The sequence below is a fragment of the Manihot esculenta genome, chromosome 6 (assembly GCF_001659605.2).
Source record: "Manihot esculenta cultivar AM560-2 chromosome 6, M.esculenta_v8, whole genome shotgun sequence".
Taxonomy (NCBI): domain Eukaryota; kingdom Viridiplantae; phylum Streptophyta; class Magnoliopsida; order Malpighiales; family Euphorbiaceae; genus Manihot; species Manihot esculenta.
In genome coordinates this window covers 2,161,263-2,181,409 of record NC_035166.2, presented here as the reverse complement: position 1 = coordinate 2,181,409, position 20,147 = coordinate 2,161,263, and the positions used below count along the sequence as shown (strand labels likewise).

At 32.0% G+C, this 20,147-nt stretch overlaps 1 protein-coding gene across 1 annotated transcript; it reads right to left on the bottom strand.

The window, feature by feature from the left end:
- Positions 1-7,968: 7,968 nt before the first annotated feature.
- LOC110617746 (subtilisin-like protease SBT1.8) lies at positions 7,969-11,250 on the bottom strand. The gene is made up of 2 exons (XM_021760728.2): positions 9,535-11,250; positions 7,969-8,706 (listed from the first exon to the last, which is right to left on the bottom strand). The coding sequence occupies exons 1-2, from the start codon at positions 11,138-11,140 to the stop codon at positions 8,048-8,050; spliced, it is 2,265 nt and encodes a 754-aa protein (XP_021616420.1). The 5' UTR covers positions 11,141-11,250; the 3' UTR covers positions 7,969-8,047.
- Between the last annotated feature and the right edge of the window lie 8,897 nt (positions 11,251-20,147).

The following is a 20,147-nucleotide window of genomic DNA, read 5'->3' as shown; positions in this document are numbered from 1 at the left end:
TGGAGGCCATGAAGATTCAATCCCCACACTCGCAAGAGCAGGTTCAGAAGGAGTGGGGATAGCAACAGGAAGCTAAGAGGCTAAGGCTGAGGCAAAAGTAAAGGCACCCAGGGCAGAAGATTCAAACTGTAAGTGGGCTAACTCTTCTGCTACAGGTGGGGCCATGGGAGGAGGAAGCATGATCACTTCTTCTGATGGTCGAGCACGCTTAGTAGGAGGACCAGTAGCGTTGGCAATAGCCTTACCCTTGCGGGCAGCATGCGCCGCTTCAATAAATTTGCTCCTTGAACTAGCCATATTTGCAAAAATTATAAAATAAGTAAGGCAGTTCAAATCCTAAAAGAAGACAGAAAGAAAAAGTACCATGATATCCAGCTAGAGAGATGTTTTCCTTGAAGCTAGGGAGGCTGGCAGGTGAGGACCCCGAGTCTGACTTGCTTGCAAATGACTCTGCCAAGAAATGATATTCCTTACCACTTCAGTAATATCCATTTTCTTTGGAGACTTAGTCTTCATCAAGAGAAAGGCTAAAATCTCATCCTCATCCCTCCTCAGACGGACCCCATCCTTCCTCAATTCCACCCAAAAGTGTCAGCTTGTTTAAAGGTGCCCAAAACCCCCAAGCGTCCGGTGACGAAGGAAAAAAACTTTATTTTTCCACCGCTTCAAAGAGGAAGGTATCCGATCGAACATGGTTAGGTGTTTCTACCACTAAAATACCAAAATTTCTCGTTTTTGCTAGTCTCGACCTGAACTTCTATATCCTTCATACGTAAATATATTATATCATGTCATGAGGTCTAGTGGGTCATCCAATATCTATCCACAATAATAATTAAATATGCAATGCATCATATTCGTGAATCTAATGCAGAACATCCTATTCAAATATATATAACATTCATGATGCATGAGCATGCTTAAAACATTTGATTTGATTTAAAATAAGAATTTAGTCTAGTTCTACTCACCTCTTGTAAATACAAGCCTTATTTTTTAGTAGTTACCTCACTGCTGGCCTTTACAATCTCTCAAGTTTGATTCTACATAAATGGATTCGAAAGAGGGACCAAATATAACTTTTACAACTCTTAAAACTACTCTAAGAAATTTCTAAAAGGATACTAGAAAACACATAAAAAAAGGATTGGAAACGGTTGAACATGAAACTTTTGGCAACCTAAAGTCCCCTTACAGATCTAAAAATCTAACCTTTAAAGGCACTTGTGGTGGCAAAGATGGTTGGCTTAAGTGAAGGTTCAGCGGCCGAACCTAGATTTTGGCTTCATGCCAAACTCGAATCTGCATTTTGTATATAGCTCAAAAACTTAACTAACAATACATATAGAGCTAAAAACCGTACTTTATTATCTCAGAACACCTAAAACTATATCAGTCTATTCTAAAATTTAATGTGCATCCAACAACACAAGGATTCACCTAATCATCACACTTGAATTTAAACCTTCAAACCTTGCATGCATTGCTAACTACTTAAAAATAGCTTACAATTTTTCTTAGAACTAAAAAAAAAGGGAAACAAAAATTTTGGCCTACCTCTTTGGAGAAACCATGATACAACAAGAAAATTCAAAAAGAAGGAAGAGAAAAGTAGTGAAAGGGTCCCAAAAGCAAAACTTGAGATTTCCAAGCTAAAATATTCAATCTCAAATCAAGACAAGTTAAAATATCTTAGAATTTAGTCATTTGAAACTTAAAGAGTGAAAAAATTTCGAGAAAAAGGATTAAAGCTCACCTCTGTTAGAAATGGAGAAAATTTTTCTCCCCATTTGGGTTGGAGCTCCTTTATAGGTGTATTGAAAATGCCACTTTCGGAGGTCAAACATTCACCTTCGGCGGTTGAAGGAGCATTTTAATTTAATTTTTATAAATACTTTTCAAATATACTTCAAAATTCTTTTTGAAAATCTATTTTATCCTTCTAAAATTTTCAGTTCGAGATTTCAAATTCCAATGGAGAGTCCATCGAAAATTTATAATTCTGACACTAGAGTTTAATCGGGTATTACATTCTTTAACCTTTAAGAACATTCATTCTCGAATGTTCAAAACAAAATATGCAAATACACGTAGAAAACATGACACAACTGCACAAATATCATAGAAACACATCAAACACATAGAACTTTCTAGATACTTAATTACTTCAGAAGAGATTAGGGTAATTGCTTAAGCACCGACTCTTTAATCTCCCAAGTACATTTTTCTATATTGTTATAATTTCATAAGACTTTCACATGGATTTCCTTGTTTCTCAACTTTCTGATCTGTATGTCTACAATTTGTACTAGCTGTTCAATATAAATGAGATCTCCTAGAATCTCTACATAAGACTCACTAAGAACCTTGTTCGAATCTCACACGAATTTTTATAATATAAAAACATGAAAAATCGGATGGATTTTCTCCATGAAAAGCAAGTATAAAGTGAGTAGACTTGGCCAATCTATCCATTATTATCCATATCGAGTTGTGTCCATTGGATGCCACTAGTAATTCCACTACAAAGTCTATTACCACATATTCTAATTTCAATTCTGAAATTGGTAGTGAGTTAAGCATTATAGCTGGCTTCTGATGCTATAATTTCATTCTCTAACACACCTTATAAACAAATACAAATTGAGCTGCCTCCCTTTTCATAGAAAGCTACAAATACACATTTTTCAAATCTTGATAGCTCTAGAGTGGACACTATACGTAACATTATGAGTTTTTTTTCATAATGTTTCCTTTCAATCCAATGTCATCTGGTACACACAACAAAGGGAGCTATTCTCTCCACCCAATGGAGAGTTTTTTTTTTTTTTTTTTTTTTTTTTGTATATGGAAACAAACTTACTTAAATTTAGTCTATATTGACATAAGATATAAAACTATAAGGGTTTATATACAAATCATAAAATCCTATGTATTTATGACATGAATCTCTATAAACTTGATTTAGATAAGAAGTATATATTGACTTCAAAAAAAGATAAGAAGTATATATATACCCAATGATTGGAGGCCCTATAAGTAGGACATTTGCTTTCTATTACAAGAATAAAATTTGATAGCTAATGTTCCCAATAGAATAAGACTTTTTTTTAACCAAAGATATAAGAGCTTTATTAAAGAAAGACTTTAAAGACCACTACGACAGGTTCAAAGATAAGAAATTACAGAGAGAAATAATATCCTAACAAGACCCAACCCAGTCCTAACAAAAAGTCCAAGGCCGTAAAAAAAATCAAAACCCTAGAAAACTGGATAGCTCGATCCGGATGAAAGATCTGAAAAGCCATACTACTAGAATTTGGCCATTTAGAGATACACACATTGAGACAAATAAGATATTTGTTACTAATAATCAATTATTTGAGGTAAAATTTTATTAGCCTCTAAATTTTATATAATTTATTTATAATAGTTAATTTTTGAAACAAAATCTTATTAGTCTCTAAATATTATTTTATTTTTAATAATGAACTTTTTGAGATAAAAAATTTAATCTCTATATATTATACTAATTATTTCTAAAAATAAACTTTTTTAAATAAAAAAAATTTATTAATCTCTATATTTTATATTGTTTGTTTCTAATAATAAACTGAAAAAAAAAATAGAAAAACATTAAGAGATTTTAATCCCAAATCGTTTTTCAAGGAAAGAGTGGAGGCTGTAGCTTTCTATTTATAGATGCCTCCACTCTTTCAAATTCAGATATTAAATAAGTTATTTTGGGACTTTGTTAGTAATATTTTTCAATTAAAATTATATTTTTAAATGATAAAATAAAATAAGTAATTAATTATTTAAAAAATTAATTAGTAAAAATAAAAAATTTATCTCTAAAAAGTATTATTAGATATAAGAATTATTTGATCATAAAAATAAATTAAAAATAAAAACACTTTGTTAGTATGCACTATTAAAATGAATATAATTTATCTCTAACAAGCCACAAATAATTTAGTTTCTAAAAATAAATAGAGATATTTTTTTTCCCTCATAATTTGTTTTTAGAGATCAATTGATTTTTCCTTAGAAGTTAAAATAGTGTCAAATACAAATTTATATCCATATTTATCTATAATTATATTTAGAGACAGCAACAAATATATAAAATATTTATTTATCTCTAAATTAGAGGCGAGCATCATTCGATTCAAATTAAAAAATCGATCGAATCGAATTAATTTAAAAATTCGGTCTGATTTTTTATTCATTTTGATTGAATTCGATTTTAATTAGAAAAAAATCGAAAAAATCAAACCGAATCATTTAGTGATAATAGTATATTATTTTCAATAATACTTAGAGATTATATCATATTAAAATTAAAATATTTTAATTAAATTTTAAAATATTAAAAATAAAGTAAAAAAATTTATTGAAAATTTAAACTGATTAAATCGAATCGAATCGAACTGAATTAGACCGATTCAATTTGATTTAATTTCTGATTAAAATTAATTCGGTTCGATTATTATAAATACTAAAATTTTAACTTTTAATTTATTCAGTTTGATTTAATTTTAAGTCCAACCGAGGAATTGCTGGATAAAAACATAATTTTTTTTTAAATTAAAATTTTTAGTCTCAATGTCTCAAATTTAGTGTAGTTGCCATCAAAAGTGCTGTTGCTTAAGCAGATCTATCAAGAGAGCCAAACTGCCATAGAAGCTTGGAGAACCATCATCGGCGACCAATAACCATTCTCACACTGCCTTAGTCCACCAAAAGCACCAATGGAAAGGATAACAGCCACATGCATACCCAGAAAAGAACCCCAGGAGAACTATGAGGAGCAGAACTTGAAATCCCGAAATTAACCAAAGTTATCCCTAATTAAAACAACTTAAATCCTAGCCTTCCTGTCAGTCTTCAAAGTATCCCTCATAAATCGAATAGAACAAAAAATTTGAAGGGAGTATTCATTAGGGCATTGATAGGATAGTATAAGTTGACGGAGGAGAGAGACCATGGGGGGGAAGAGGTGGAGCATGTAATCAGGCTCGAGAACACAGAAATTGTGTTTTTATCGAATCTCAATGAGGACTTGAAGGAGCCTTCTCGCAGAGGAGGAAAAAGCCTACATGAGAAGGTATGCTTAGCCCTCATTAATTATGGAATATTCAATGAGTACGTAAAGGGCTACTAGATAACAATAAGGGTCTTGATAGTCTGAACTACTTGATGATAATCAGGGCCTTGACACCCCAATTCAGGCTGAGCAGCTCATGCTGGAAAGGCCAAGTCTCAACTCTATTAAGACCAAACACTTAGCAATGGTTAGCTTCACTTTGGCAAATCGAACTGGACTCGAGCCTAATCATAGGAGACCCAACCATGTTTATCCCTTTAGTTCTGTGAGACAATAAATTCGGTGATGTCCGGCATTTCGTGTCCACATAAAGTTTCGCATCTTGTGTCCACATGACGCCGGATGAAAAGGACACCGTGATTGTGGCCGGAGAATACAAACGCAGAACGACAGTTACACATCATTATTGTTAGAGGATAAAAGAGAAAAAGAATAAAAGAAGCAAAGGAGAGATAAATATAGAAGAGGTGAAAGAGACAGAGACGGTGATATAGCCAATGTGAGTGAAGCCAAATTCCTCAAAGAGGATCATCGTTGTATGTCATTGGTGGTCATTTAAGGTTTTGATCTCGGAGGTAATGAGAGGGGAGAGGAGAGAGGGATAGAATGAGGAGAGAGAGGAAGGAGAACGGTGGTGTTGTCATTTTTCAGAATGTTTTTATGGTGGTGATGGCCACGTTATTTCAGGTTTTAGTTGTCACAGGATTAAATCTTGTAAGTAGAAGGGATAACAAAAAGAATTAAAAAATCAGTGACTCTTATATGGAATTGATTAAATTTTTTCTTTTTTTTTTTTTTTGTCTATGAGATAAATTATTTACTCTTAATTTGCTTTTCAGAGTGTGGAGAAAATGCAAGATCCTAACTAGAATTTCTAGGTCTAAATTATTTTACCGTTTAAAATATGAAAAGTGAAATAGGTTGAATGTAAAAGTCAAAGAGTAAAATGACTTTTATGAATTTTTTTTTTTTATTTGGCCTACATATTGTCGTTTTATCTCGACTTATCTATATCACCTTTAAAATTAAGTAATTATTGAAACTTGTTTGACGTGGTCTTCATTCAAGGAGCTTTCATTATCAACTAGAGCGAGGAAGAGAGAAAAGGCAGCATCGAGGGGTTTTGCTGGTGTCAGGTCTCTTTGCCTTTAAGTAAATGGTGCCTGATTGTCTATATAGTTTGTTGTGGTTATGATTTCTATTTTGATATAGTTTGTTTTCTGGGTTTTTGTCATTGTCACTTTGGCTGCTGATTTGAGCCATAGTTATGTCAAGCTTGTTGGTGGTGTTAAGAATTAGTGAAAATTGGCATCAGGGCTCAATATTTGCTCCTTTAATTGGCTTCTTGTCTTTTATAAACTGAAAATGTCAAGGCTAGTCCTCTATTTGTCTGTTTCTGGCAAGTTGAGCATAAAATCTCTAGTAGATTGCTTGGTCATCACTTTGGTTGTATTTTTGGGTGAATGGCCAAGACGCATTTTGATTGTTTGGGTTTTTCTATCTCGGCTTTTTCTGGATGGGTTTCTATACTTGTTTTCTATCGTTGATTGAATGCTGTGAACTTTTTGCTGATGTACTCACTGGTGAGCTGAGTGGTGAGATCGGTGGTGGGTGGGTTGATGGTGGTCGTAGTTACTGTTGTCTTCTCATTGATCTTGCTAGAGGGTTTGTGCGGTGCATGCATTCCGTGGATGGGATAATGCTGAATTGCATTTCGGGTTGAGCTTTTGCAGGTTGGGCTTCTATATTTCTTTAGACTGTAAACAAAACAAAAATGTAATAAAAACCCAAGAAAACAGTAAAAAAAAAAAGTCGTAACCAAGCAATAAAGTCTCCTCTCCTATAAACATCTTGCTTAGCAAGAGAATCAACCACCCAATTAGCATTTCGAAAAATATGTTTAAAGCGTAGAGAAGAAAGAGAATTCACTGAATAGACGATCGAGTTATGAATAAAATAAAGTTTTCAAGAATGCTTCTTAATTGATGTGGCCTATAAAACTGTAATTTTTAATTTGATTCCAGAATAATACATCACAGGCGAACCAATAAGATATTTTATTGTATAGAATTGTCAGGGCATTTTCTATAGCTAAAAATTTTGTCTCATTAGAGTCAAAATTAGACCGTTAATGATAAAATGACTACAATCCTTTTTTATAGAGTGAAGATTGTGACTTCTTTTATAGCAGAGCAGTAAATATAACGAGGTCAGAGACTATAAAAAGAGTAAAGAAAGAAGTTGTTTGTAGGAAGATAGCTCGAAAGGCATTAGAGCACATGGCATTGGTGTCGAAGAGGAAGAAATTAGAATCTATGAAGATCAATTTAAAAATCTTGAGAAATAAGAAAGAGAAATCGTTGATGGAGCTATCATTGGGTCACCTAAGAATGTGGAGCAAATTACTTCTACTAAAATTGTCAAAAACGATGAAAATTCCACAACTCAACTCTTTATTTTAAGGGTCTTGATAATGAAAGTAATGCAAAGAAAAAACAGAATTTAAAAAGGAATTCTTTTATTCTCAATTGAAATTATTTATGATATTTTAAGATATTTTATCTACCTGAACGACCACATTTAATACATGTCATTTATATATTTATGTAGACGCGAATGCAACACAATAATCAATTTATATTCTTTGAATGGACGATTAAATACCACTTTTATAAAGTTGAGGGGTAAAAAGAAACAAATTAAAGCTGAAGGGGTAAAATAATAATTCATAAAAAGGTGAAGGGGCAAAAGATGCTTTTTTCCCTTTGAAAAATCATTCCAAGGGAGAGATAAAAAAAAGTAGAAGACGAAGAAGAATAACACTACGGATACATTCATTACATGGCTTAACAAGCATAGAACAAAATAAACTCTTATTTTTTATTTTCTCTAAATTATTCTCAACTTATAAATTAAACCACAAACATGGCTTATAAATCATGTCCATGTAAATGCAATTGGGCTGCTAACTTGGTTTTTAACATTACTCCAAACAATTGAACCAAAAGCAACTCCACCCATTGGCTTCTGATTTTTCTTTGCTGCAAATTTTACCTCATATCTTTTCTTCTCTCCAATTTTTTTGAAAACAAGCTTACTTGGTTTTACTCTCACTGCTACATTTGCTGGTCTAATCACTTTCACTTCATAACTAGACTTTGCAGCCTCCACATTTGTTAACTCTCTTGTGTATTTAACAACTGTCTTGTTTCCAAACAAGACTGAGAATGATGGGTAATTGAGTTCACCAAGATCACTAAATTTTTTAGAACAGTTGAGATTAGGGTTTTCTGTAATTGCTTGGAGAAAACTGAGAGGAAAATTCAATGTACACATGCATGTTATGTAATCTTCTGTGGATAGATCATATACCAAGCCTGGAGAAAGAGCTTTTTTTGGATCAATATGACCAGAACCATAAGCCCATGGATTTGAAGATGCAGCAGTTGCAGAATCCATTATGGCTGAGTTGGTATCATCAACAGAGTAGGCAGTGGTCATGAGAGCTGATCTAATAGCACTTAGACTCCAAGTTGGATGTGCTGCTTTGAGTAATGCAGCTATTCCACTTGCATGTGGGCAGGCCATTGATGTCCCTGAAAATCCCATTTCATCATTCTCATCATATTTCTTCTCTTTAAACAAAAAAAAAGTAGACATAAATTCATTTTATGCATATAGATTACGGAGAAATTTATTATTTAATACTTACGATATGAAAAATTTATTAGTTGATTTTTCAATTTTAAAAAATATATTTAAAAATTTATAAAATTTTAAAAAAATTATTAATTAATATTTTTATTAGTTTTAACTGTTAAATGTATTACTATTTAATTCCTATAATATGAAAAAATATATTAATTGATTTCTTAATTTTGTAAAAATATTTATTAATATATTCTCTCCGAATCGAGGGTATTTTAGACTTTTCTTAAACATTTGATAGATAAAATTAATGTATGAATTAAATAATATATTTTTTAAAACTTTAGAGATATTTTAATATATTTTTTAATATCAAGAAATTAATTAATAAATTTCTTTATATTAAAAAGATACTTTGATTTTTAAAAAATTCACTATTTATCTCTATTTTAAGATCATTGAGTAAGATGCTTCTATATTTGATAAAATCGAACATTTTAGTATTTTTATTTAAAAAAAATTAATTAATTTATCTTAACATTAATATTAAATGTAGTAAATATAATAAATATTTAAAATAATAAAAATTAAATAATACATATAATTAAAAATATGGACTAAAACCATATAAATATTTAGAGTGATTTTAATAAAATAATTAAAAAGATAAATTTAAAAAAAAAAAAAGAATACTTTAGTTGAGAAAATTTGAAATAGAAATAAATTAATGAATTTCCCAAGTACTTAGAAATAATTTACCCTTAAATCAAATATACCTGAAATGATGTTGAACTTTGTCACCCTGTTGTCCTCCTTCAAGCCTGATGGACTTGTGGCCTCAGACCAAGCTGCTAGAATGTTAACTCCAGGAGCTAAAATATCAGGTTTCAAGATCTGTGGTGTGACAGGATTCGGGCCCCGAGAACTAAAAGATCCCACAATCGGCGACGGTCTTACATTTACCACCGTCCCTCCGAAGCTTAGCAGAACCGTTGGATTAGGTTCAGTCTTCACATACTTCTTAATCAAATCACCTTCTTTCTTCGCCACCGTCACGGCGGGCACCAAGAAAATGTTAGTATCCAACGCCTTCGCTGCAACACTGTCAACTAATATCATCCCAAATCCTCCGGCCTTTCGCACCACCAGACTTTTCTCCTCCGGAATGATAACTCCTATATCGCAGATCACTACTCGACCACGCACCATGGCTGGTTCAAGCGTCCCAGGCAAACATAAATTGCTGTAACTATTACGTCCCTTAAGATACACCAACTTGGCTGGCTTCCTCCCCATTCCTGGTCCTTTGTAGAGCGAGACGCCGGTGACCCGCCGTTTGTTGCCAAGCAATGCATAAGCTGGAAAGTTCCTGTCTATACTTCCGGCACCGACTGTCAAAATCCATGGTGCCACGTTTTTTACAGATGATCTTGCAGGTCCATCGTTACCAGCTGAGCAAGAGACCAAAACGCCATTCAACATTGCACAGAGAGCACCTAGAGCGATTGGGTCGTGAAGATATGGAAGTGGTTCAACACTTGTCATGCCAATAGACACAGAGAGAATATCTACACCATCTAAAACAGCTCTCTCCATCCCTGCCAGAATATCAGCTCCAGAGCAGCCGCTGCTCCAGCAGACCTTGTAGATTGCGAGCCTGGCACGAGCTGCCATTCCACGAGCGGTGCCTCTCGCAAATCCTAACAAAGTTGCGTTCTTTACCGGCGACCCAGCAATAGTACTTGCAGTGTGTGTTCCATGGCCATCGTAGTCTCTAGGTGAGGCAATATCCTTCGATCTGGGTGCTTCTTTCTTGTGTCCTTCCATGAAATAATTAGCTCCGATCAACTTCTTATTGCAGAATTTGTGATCGAAATCGAGTGTGGAGTTACAGTTTCCCCTCCAACGTTTTGGGATCTCAGGTAAGCCCGTGTCGTCGAAACTTTTTGACTCTGGCCATATGCCAGTGTCAAGAACTCCGACAATAACGTCATGAGTAACTTGTTCGATTTCTTGAAATTTACGTCCACCAGCCAAGGCAAAGTTAGAATTGAGACCAAGGAAATGTGGGGTGCGAGTTGTCTGGACAGAGTAGAGCACATCCTCAAAGACATTAACGACAGAATCCATGTTTCTAAGAGATTCAGCTTCTTCAGGTTCAAGATAGGCAGCGAAGCCATGAAATGCGGTGGTGTAGGTGTAGAGAATGGCATCAGAGGTGGAAGTGAGAGATTGATACCAGTCACTGTGAGTGGAATATGAGTGAGGCTTGGAGTTATGATTCATATGGACAATGTAAGTTTTCTTGGCAGTAGCTTGAAGGAGAGAAAGGACTGGTGAGAGAAGAAGACAGAGGAAACAAGCGTTTGCCATGGAAACCATATTGTTCCTATTTGTTTGAGCTTGGAGACATGGAGATCTATGGTCCTTTAAAAAGGCTTCTCCATGAAACAGAGCTTCAATTTCAGATATTTTACTACTACTGGTATGCTATAGCTACTTCCACCGGATAGAAAAAACAAAATCACAGTTTAATCCATAAATATTATTATTATTAATAAGTCAGTACTTATATTTTTTAGAAATTTATTAAAATATTTTTATTTTTTCCCCGTTAATAAAATAATCATTTTATCTCTTTTTACTATTAAAAATATAGCAAAAAATAAAATTATCCCATTATTTTTCTCATTCTCCTCCTTTTTCTTCTTCTTCTTCTTTATCCTCCTCTTCTTTTTCCTTGATTCTTCTTCTTCTTTGATTTTTCTTTAATTTTTCTTCTTCTTCTTTTTTCTTTTTCTTCGTTATCATTATTTCTTCTTTTTTTTTTCCTTCTTCTTCTTCTCCTTCATCATTATCATCTTCTTCATTCTTTTTCTTTTTTTTTAAAGAGAATGAGAAAAGAGAATGAGAAGGAAGACTATTGAATTGACGGAAAAAAACGATAAGAGCATTTTAATAAATATAAAAAAAAATAAAAATATTTTAATAGATATAAAAAAAAATAAATATGTTTTAATAAATTTTTAAAAATATAGAAATTGACTTAATAATAATAACAATATTTAAGAACTAAATAAAAAAATTTTATTTAATAGTAAAATTAAATTTTAAAAATTTTTTTCCTTATTCTTTATCTATTTTAAAAGGAAAATAAAATAAAAAAATTATTTTATTAATAAAAAAATAAAAATATTTTAATAAATTTTTAAAAATTATAAAAAATATAAAAATATTTTAATAAATTTTTAAAAATTATAAAAAATTGACTTAATAACGATAATATTTAAAAATTAAATTATAAATTTTAAAAAATAAATAAATAAATAAAAGCAAAACCAAATAATCTTGTCCTATGAAAGTAATGTATACAAGACGACAAGAGTCGCACTGTTTGCTGCATAGAAGCAGCACCTAAAAGTTTACAAATTGTGAAAAAAAATAAAAATAAAAGTAAAAGTAAAAAGTTTCCAATTGCAATAAACAAATAAAAGTTTGAGTTGCCTTTGAAGATTTCTATAGAAGTCAAGCACATGTTGCTAATTTTTAGAAAGTATATGAATAATTTGTTATTATTTTATTAATTTCAGCATGTGTTATATATTTTATTTGCTAACATTTTAATTTTTTGGGCTTTAAAATAATTTTTTAATGTAATATAATAAATTAAATTCACACTACTTGCTCAAATGAAGACGAATTGCTTAGTTTTTTCCTCACAGTTAGCTGAAGTGCAGGCCATGTGAATGTGCAAAATAAAGCAACAATGAAGCTTCCTAGGCACTACCCAAAGGGTGCAAAATAAAGCAACAATGAAGCTTCCTAGGCACTACCCAAAGGCTCAAACCGTTGATTTGTAGGTGTTTTGATTTGAAATAATTTCAGTTCAAATTAGTTTTGATTCAAAATGGTTTTGGATGACCGTTGGATCTCTGACATTAGGACTGAGATTAAGTTCTGGAGAAAGAGATAGATTTAAAATCCGTTAGAGCCCGTTAAACAGACCAATTTGTTAACATCATGTTCAATCTGTGCCTAAGGCAGGTTGAATTGTCCGAAGACCCTGATCTGCTAGAAGAGAGTCTATCTCGCATGATGTGATCGAGAATAGAAAAGCAGGCCCAATTACACTGCAGATTAAATGACCGTCTAAAGAGTATGGACAGATAGATACACCTGTTCGATTTTGCGTGATAAAAACAAGTGATAATGTAATAGGGTGATAGTTATTTATTATTAGAGAATAAAAAAATAAAAAAAAGAGAAAAATATGACCCATCAAATGAAATTTATACACATTTAAAAATTTTATTTTCTCTAAATTTCAAAATATCAATTTCAATTTAAAAATAGTTAGGGTTTGAAATAATTTTAATTTGATTATGGTTACGATACAATCTCAATTTGAATTTTTTAAAAAAATATAATAATATTAATATCATACATATTAGAATACAAAAATTTAAATTTATATCAACATATTTTTTAAAAAAAATCAACTATGGATCTAATTCTAATCCTGATTTAAAGAAAAATTACACAAACGAACTAATGATTTTTTTACAAAATTTAATAATCTACTAGTAATTATCTGTTGTTTGTTTGTACATGGAGACTTAGAAGTGGACTTAACTATCGTCCTTCAAATTTTTTTTTTTTTTTTTACCAGAAAACAGGGCTTCAATTGCAGGTTCATTACAGCAACAGAGTCTTCCATTAGACAACAGAAGACCTTGTCCTGCGAAAATAATGCATAGAAGACGACAAAGAGACTTTTCGTGATTGCAAGTAGAAAGAAATCATGTCCCTCCCTCTTGAGAACACTCCATGAAAGTGCTCCACTATCCCATTTTTGTCAAAACTCGTTATTCACGAATTTCGTGAAATTCGATAAAAGGCTCTTTAAACAATTAAGATAAGCAAAGGTCAAAAGTTACTTGGGTTCTTTTGTTTTTCGGAAAAAAGATTTCAAATTTATTTTTTAATTTAAATTTATTTTTAATTTATAGTTAAAAAAGTTAAAAAATATCATTATTTATCAAATTTTAAAATTTGTTGAATAATATTCTGTTTAAATTAAATAACTGATCAAATTAAATTAATTTAAAATTTTGATTTTATAATTATTTTGAATAGGTTAGATTTGATTTAATTTTAATTTAAAAAATAATTATTTTAGTTTAATTTTAATAAAAAATTTTAATAAAATTAAACTAAACCGATAAATTAGTAATATTATATTATTTTAATAATATAAAAAATTAAATTTTAATTAAAATTAAAACATTTTAATTAAATTTTAAAAAAATAAAAATAAGTATAAAAAATAAAAAATTTAGCAGATCGAATTAAAATATATTAATTCAATTCAAATTAATTTCTCTCTTATATCAAAATATCTCAATTTTTATAAATGCTTAAATTTTAATTTTTAGTTTATTCTATTTAATTTAATTTTAAATATATTCGGTTAATGTTTTTTTTAAATTTATCTGATTTTATTTAAATTAATTTACCTTTTTAATAACAAATTTACTTAGTCGAATGATTGCGTGTACTTGTGAAGTGGCCAATCAAACTACACCCAAACCACTTTGTTATTAAATAAAAATTAATTATACATTACAAAATCAATAATATAAAAAAATAACAATACATTGCTATATCATAAATTTTATATATTAAATAAATAATTATTAAAATAAATCTAATTAAATTACTAGAGGTAATTTTAAAAAATAATTTAAAATTTTGTCTAAAGTTTTATATTTTAAATAATATATTTAATTTATGAAATAAAATATTTTTTAAAATAATAAGTTTGTTTATATTAATAAAAATATTTTTTTTTATTTTCTAAAAACATCCGTAAATTACCTAATAGGCCATCGGTAAATTAGTGATTAATAAAAATAATTTATATTAATATTTTTTAACGGTATTTATAAATTATTACTACTTACTAATTAAGACACTCATAATAAAGTAGATATTTACCGCACTACATATTTATAGGGCGTATAGATGCTCAGCGAAAATAATAACAAAATATGAGAAAATATTTTTATTGAAGTCATAAAAAATTATATAAAAGGATGAATGTCTTCAGGTTTCTTAGCTCAAACCTCTATTATATCATTATTTTCTATATCTATTACGTTATCTGTAGAGACCCGGTCAAGGGGCTATCCAGAGCTCGTCCCTCCCCCTTTTCAATCTCATCTCATCTCCCTCCTCCTCAAGAAAGATGTCATTTATCCAAAAAAAAAAAATTTGAAAGGAAATTGTTTCACCAACTCTTTGTTTACCGAGTCTTGATATTGTACGAATATTTTTTCACCTTGGACCATTATTTCCTGCAGTTCTATCTCTAGCTCAGCAACCCTATAGAGGCGATATGAGCCTCCTCATCTTGAGCCTTTAGCTCTAGGACTTGACGATGCAACACAACCACCTAATCCTTAGCAGTCTTTGCCCGTTCTTAAAGATCAGCTTAGAAGCATTAGCCTCATTTAGTTCAGCTTGAAACTTATCTACTGACTCCAATGTATCCTTCATGGTGCCCTCCACTTCATCTACCCGAGTCTTAATCTCGAGCACTCCTCGACCAAGAGCCTCCTATCTGGTGTCTCTTAGCCACATAAGCACAAAAGGCACTCTCCAGGGCAGAGTGCATGACGTTATCAAAAAACTCGTTTATCTCGACCTCGTTCAGATGGCGGCGATCTATGGGTCTCAAGACACTTTTGATTAACAAAAAGACCAAGATAGGATTATCAAGGAGTGAGGGTACTCGATTCAACGCCAATGCTAGGCAGTGGATGCTTGGAGGCCATGAAGATTCAATCCCCACACTCGAAGAAGCAGGTTCAGAAGGAGTGAGGATAGCAGCAAGAAGCTAAAAGGCTTAGGCTGAGATTAGACACCCAGGGCAGAAGATTCAAACTGTAAGTGGGCGGACTCTTCTGCTACAAGTGGGATCAGGGGAGGAGGAAGTATGATCACTTCTTCTTATGGGCGAGCACGCTTAGCAGGAGGATCAGTAGCCTTGGCAACAGTAGCATGCACTGTTTCAGCAAATTTAATCATTGAACCAGCCATATCTATAAAAATTACAAAATAAGTAAATAAGAAGAAGACAAAGAAAAAGCACTATAATCTCCAGCTAGAGAGATGTTTTCCTCGAAATTGGAGAGGTAGGACAAGTGAGGACTCCGAATCTGGTTTGAATTCTATATATTTCTCTTAAATTTACATATTATAATCTATATTTTTAGAATTCTAACTATTTAATTCTTATGATTTTGAAAAACTAACGAATTAATTCCATACGGTATGATTCCTTTATTTTATTTATAATTTAACTTTTATAATTTCATTTATTCCAGTAATTTAATTACATATAATAAATTAATTCAAAAAATAATACAACAATAGGGATTGAATTATATTTTTTACATTAAGAATTAAATTATTGATTTTTTTTAAATAAAAGTTAAATAACTTATTTTTTTTAATATAAAGACTAATATATATATATATATATTGCTAAAATAGAAAAATTAAAGTTTATCATAATTCATTATTAAAATTTATTTGATGCAAGATAAATGGATTTTTAAGAGAAATAGATAAGGAAACACAGAATTAGGGCCAAATCTCAATATTGTATTGATTGTATTCAAAAACATAAGAGTTACAGCTATCATAGTATGTATATAACAACCTACACAATAGAATTTTAGAAGTCTGTGCACACCCAATTCATGCCTTTACAGCAGGTAATATCATTAGGATACGCAAGAGGGAGAAAGAAGGAGAGACCATTGCCAATACACTCTGTTTCATTAATTCCTGCTGCTCACCATTTTAGTTATTTACTGTCTTCCTCATAACAATATCCTCTGCTCGAAAATTTCCTTGTCCTCAAGAAACAAATGAAGGAAGACGAGTCTTCATTTCCTCAGCAAATTTTCAAGTAGCATCGGTAGGAGAAGTGCTTGCCTAGTGTATCAGCCATTGACTGCTTGGTTGTGCCCCTTTACTATTTGACGATCTACCACAGCTTGAGGATATGGTAGAGGTGAAGAAAGGAATGATGGCAAGGTAGGTGAAGCAGTAGCAGTAGCATGTGCTGGTTTCAATAGAGACACATAGAAAACGTTATGAAGCTTGGATCCTTTGGGTAATTGGAGCTTATAAGCCACCTTTCCAACCTTGTCAATGATTGGAAAAGGACCGTAATAACGATGACTAAGCTTGAGATGTGCATGTAATATAGAATGTTGCACAGAGGGCCTTAACTTGAGATAGACAGAGCATCTGCAGCTTGATTATCTACCCCTCCCTGTACTGTGTTTCATAGTCATATGGTTGTAATTTGGCTAACCAAGCAAGCTAAGCAGTAATGGTTAACCTTTGTTCCAACAAGTGCTTCAGGCTCCTATAATCAGTTCTTATAATAAAATGTTTCAAAAGTAGATAAAATTCCCATTGTTTAATAGCAAATAGAATTGCTAAATTTCCTTCTCATAAATTGAAAGGCTTAAACTTCTAGCAGATAAGGCCTTGCTAATGAAAGCAATGGGATGACCTTCTTGCATCAGAACAACTCCTATTCCTCCACCTGATGCATCAGTTTCAATTACAAAGGTCTTTGAAAAGTCTGGTAATATGCAAGTACTGGTGCACTAATCAAGATTTGTTTCAGCAATTCAAAGGCCTGCTGTGCTTCTTCATTCCAGCTGAAGTTTCCCTTCTTTAAGAGTTCAGTAAGTGGCTTAGCAAGAGAGCTATACCCTTTAACAAACCTTCTACAGTATCCAGTCAAACCTAAAAAGCTTCTGAATTACTTCACTGTTTGAAGAGTAGGCCAATCTTTAACTACCACAATCTTTTTTGAATCAATATGGACTCCTACCCCAGAGATGACATGGCCAAGATACTCTACTGCAGTCTCTCCAAATTGACATTTCCTTCTTTTGGCATACAGTTGGTTCTGTCACATGGTCTACAGAACTGCCTTCATATGCTGCTAATGATCATCCTTATTTTTATTGTATATCAATATGTCATTAAAGAACACAAGGACACTTTTCCCCATAAATGGTTTAAACATAGTGTTCATAAGGGATTGGAATATAGAAAGAGTATTAATCAACCCAAAGGGCATGACCAAGAACTCATAATGCCCTTCATAAGTTTTAAAAGTAGTCTTATGAATGTCTTCATCCTTCACCCTCATTTGCCAATATCCTCACCTGAAATTAATTTTTGACAACACAGTGGCTTCCCCTAACTCTTCTAATAGCTCCTCAATGAGAGGAATTGGGAATTTGTCCGTAATTCTAATTTGGTTAAGAGCTTTATAATCAATACACAATCCATGACTTGTCTTATTTATTAACCAATACAAAGGGTTAGCATAAAGACTATTACTATGTCTAACAACACCATTATTCAACATCTCTTTCACCATTTCTTCAATAACATCTTTTTGTTCAGGGCCATACCTATATGCTTTAGAATTAACAAGCTGAGTATCAACCTTCAGAGGTATCTTATGATCAAAGCCCCTTTGAGGAGGTAACCCCATTGATTCCAGAAAAAATCATCATATTACTGAAGAAGCTCTTACAACTCAGGCCAGTCATCCTCTATTATCTTAACAGCATTAAGTTTGGACTGCAAATTTTGAGCATACCATTGTCCTTGCTTAATCGTTAAGACATTAACTTCATGATTATGCAACTCAATCTGCTTACCAAAGAGAAAATAACTCAAATCTTGTAATTGAAAAGACATGTGAAGTGTTTCTAAGTTCCACGTGATGTTTCCTAGTGTTCTCAGCCATTGAATACCCAAAATCAAATCATAACTACCCAAAGGCGACACATAGACATCAGTCTTAAAATTCTGTTGTTGCATGTCCCACTCAAAGTTCCTACTCACAGATTAACATTTTAGCTCCTGTCCATTAGCCACTTCCACCCAGATTCCTGTAACTTCTTCAACTGGTAAATTCAATTTCCTTACTATGTGTTCATTGATAAAATTATGTGTACTGCTCATGTCTACTAACACATGTAATCTCACCTTGTTACAGATTCCTTTAATCAACATGGTGTGATTAGTACTTGAGCCCCATAACGCATTGAGAGCCAGCTGCCCTGCTTGCATTCTCTCTTCACTTTCCTTGATCTCATTGACCATTGCATCTAGATCCTCTTCATCAGTTACTTCTTTGATTTGTAACATAAACAACTGCTTCTTCTTACATCTATGACCTGGAGAAAATTTGTCATCACACTAAAAGCATATTCCCTTGGCTCGTTTCTCATCCATTTCCTTGCTGTTAAGAAGGGGTCTGGAATTTCTGTCTGTGGTATTGGCTGAGTGACTATTGGATGTAGAAGCTTTTTGGTTCTAATTTGGATTGGTTTTATTTTGGCTAAGTGCAGAGATGGTTAGTGTTACAAGTTTTTGAGAACTGAAAAAAAATGGAAAAAGAGGAAGATTGGTTACTCATAGTGATTGGTTGTTGTTGTATAGATGTAACAACCAACTCCTGTAGCCTTGCCGAGGACTAGGCCTCAACTAAACTCTTTGGCTTAAACATTCTCGCAGGCATCTGCAACTCATTATTAAGCCTGATAAAAAAAAACTCATGGATTGCTCTTCAGAGATTCTAGCTTTAGGGATGAGTGCATCAAAGGGATTAATGTACTCTTGTAATGTACAAGACTACCTTAAATTTCTCAACTCGGCAATAGGATCATCAAATACACAGTTGCCAAAATGAGCCTCTAACACCTTCACATACTCATTCCAGTCCTTGAAAACATCTGCTCCTTTGGTTGCCACATAATCCTGGTGCCATTGAAGAGCTCTTCCTTCTAGATGGATAACAACCACCTTCATCTTGCCTAATTAAATAAAAAAAAATAGACTAACTCCAGACAAACAAGACTGAAAGGACAGAGACATTCCCTCTTTATTCAACGAAAGAGATGATGAGAATTCCATTTATTTTTTTTCCAATAGAAACACATATAATTGCACTATCAACTTTCAAGTAAAAATCAATTATATATAATAAATTTAATTTGATTGTAAAAAGTGTGAAACACATTATTAATTATGACATAATTTTAATAGCTAAATTTTTTATTCAATCCCTTTATTTATTAGAGATGTAAAATTTAGCCCTGTTTGAACTTTTTTGTCCATATTATCTTAGAAGTTTAAATTTAAACTGAATTCAGTTTAAAAAATATAAGCTAAACTTCTTGATTGACTTAAAATCAAAAAATTCAATATATTTTTTTTCTATTTTTTAGCTTAAACAAAGAGTTTTAAATATAAATGATTTCAACTTTAGAACAACGCA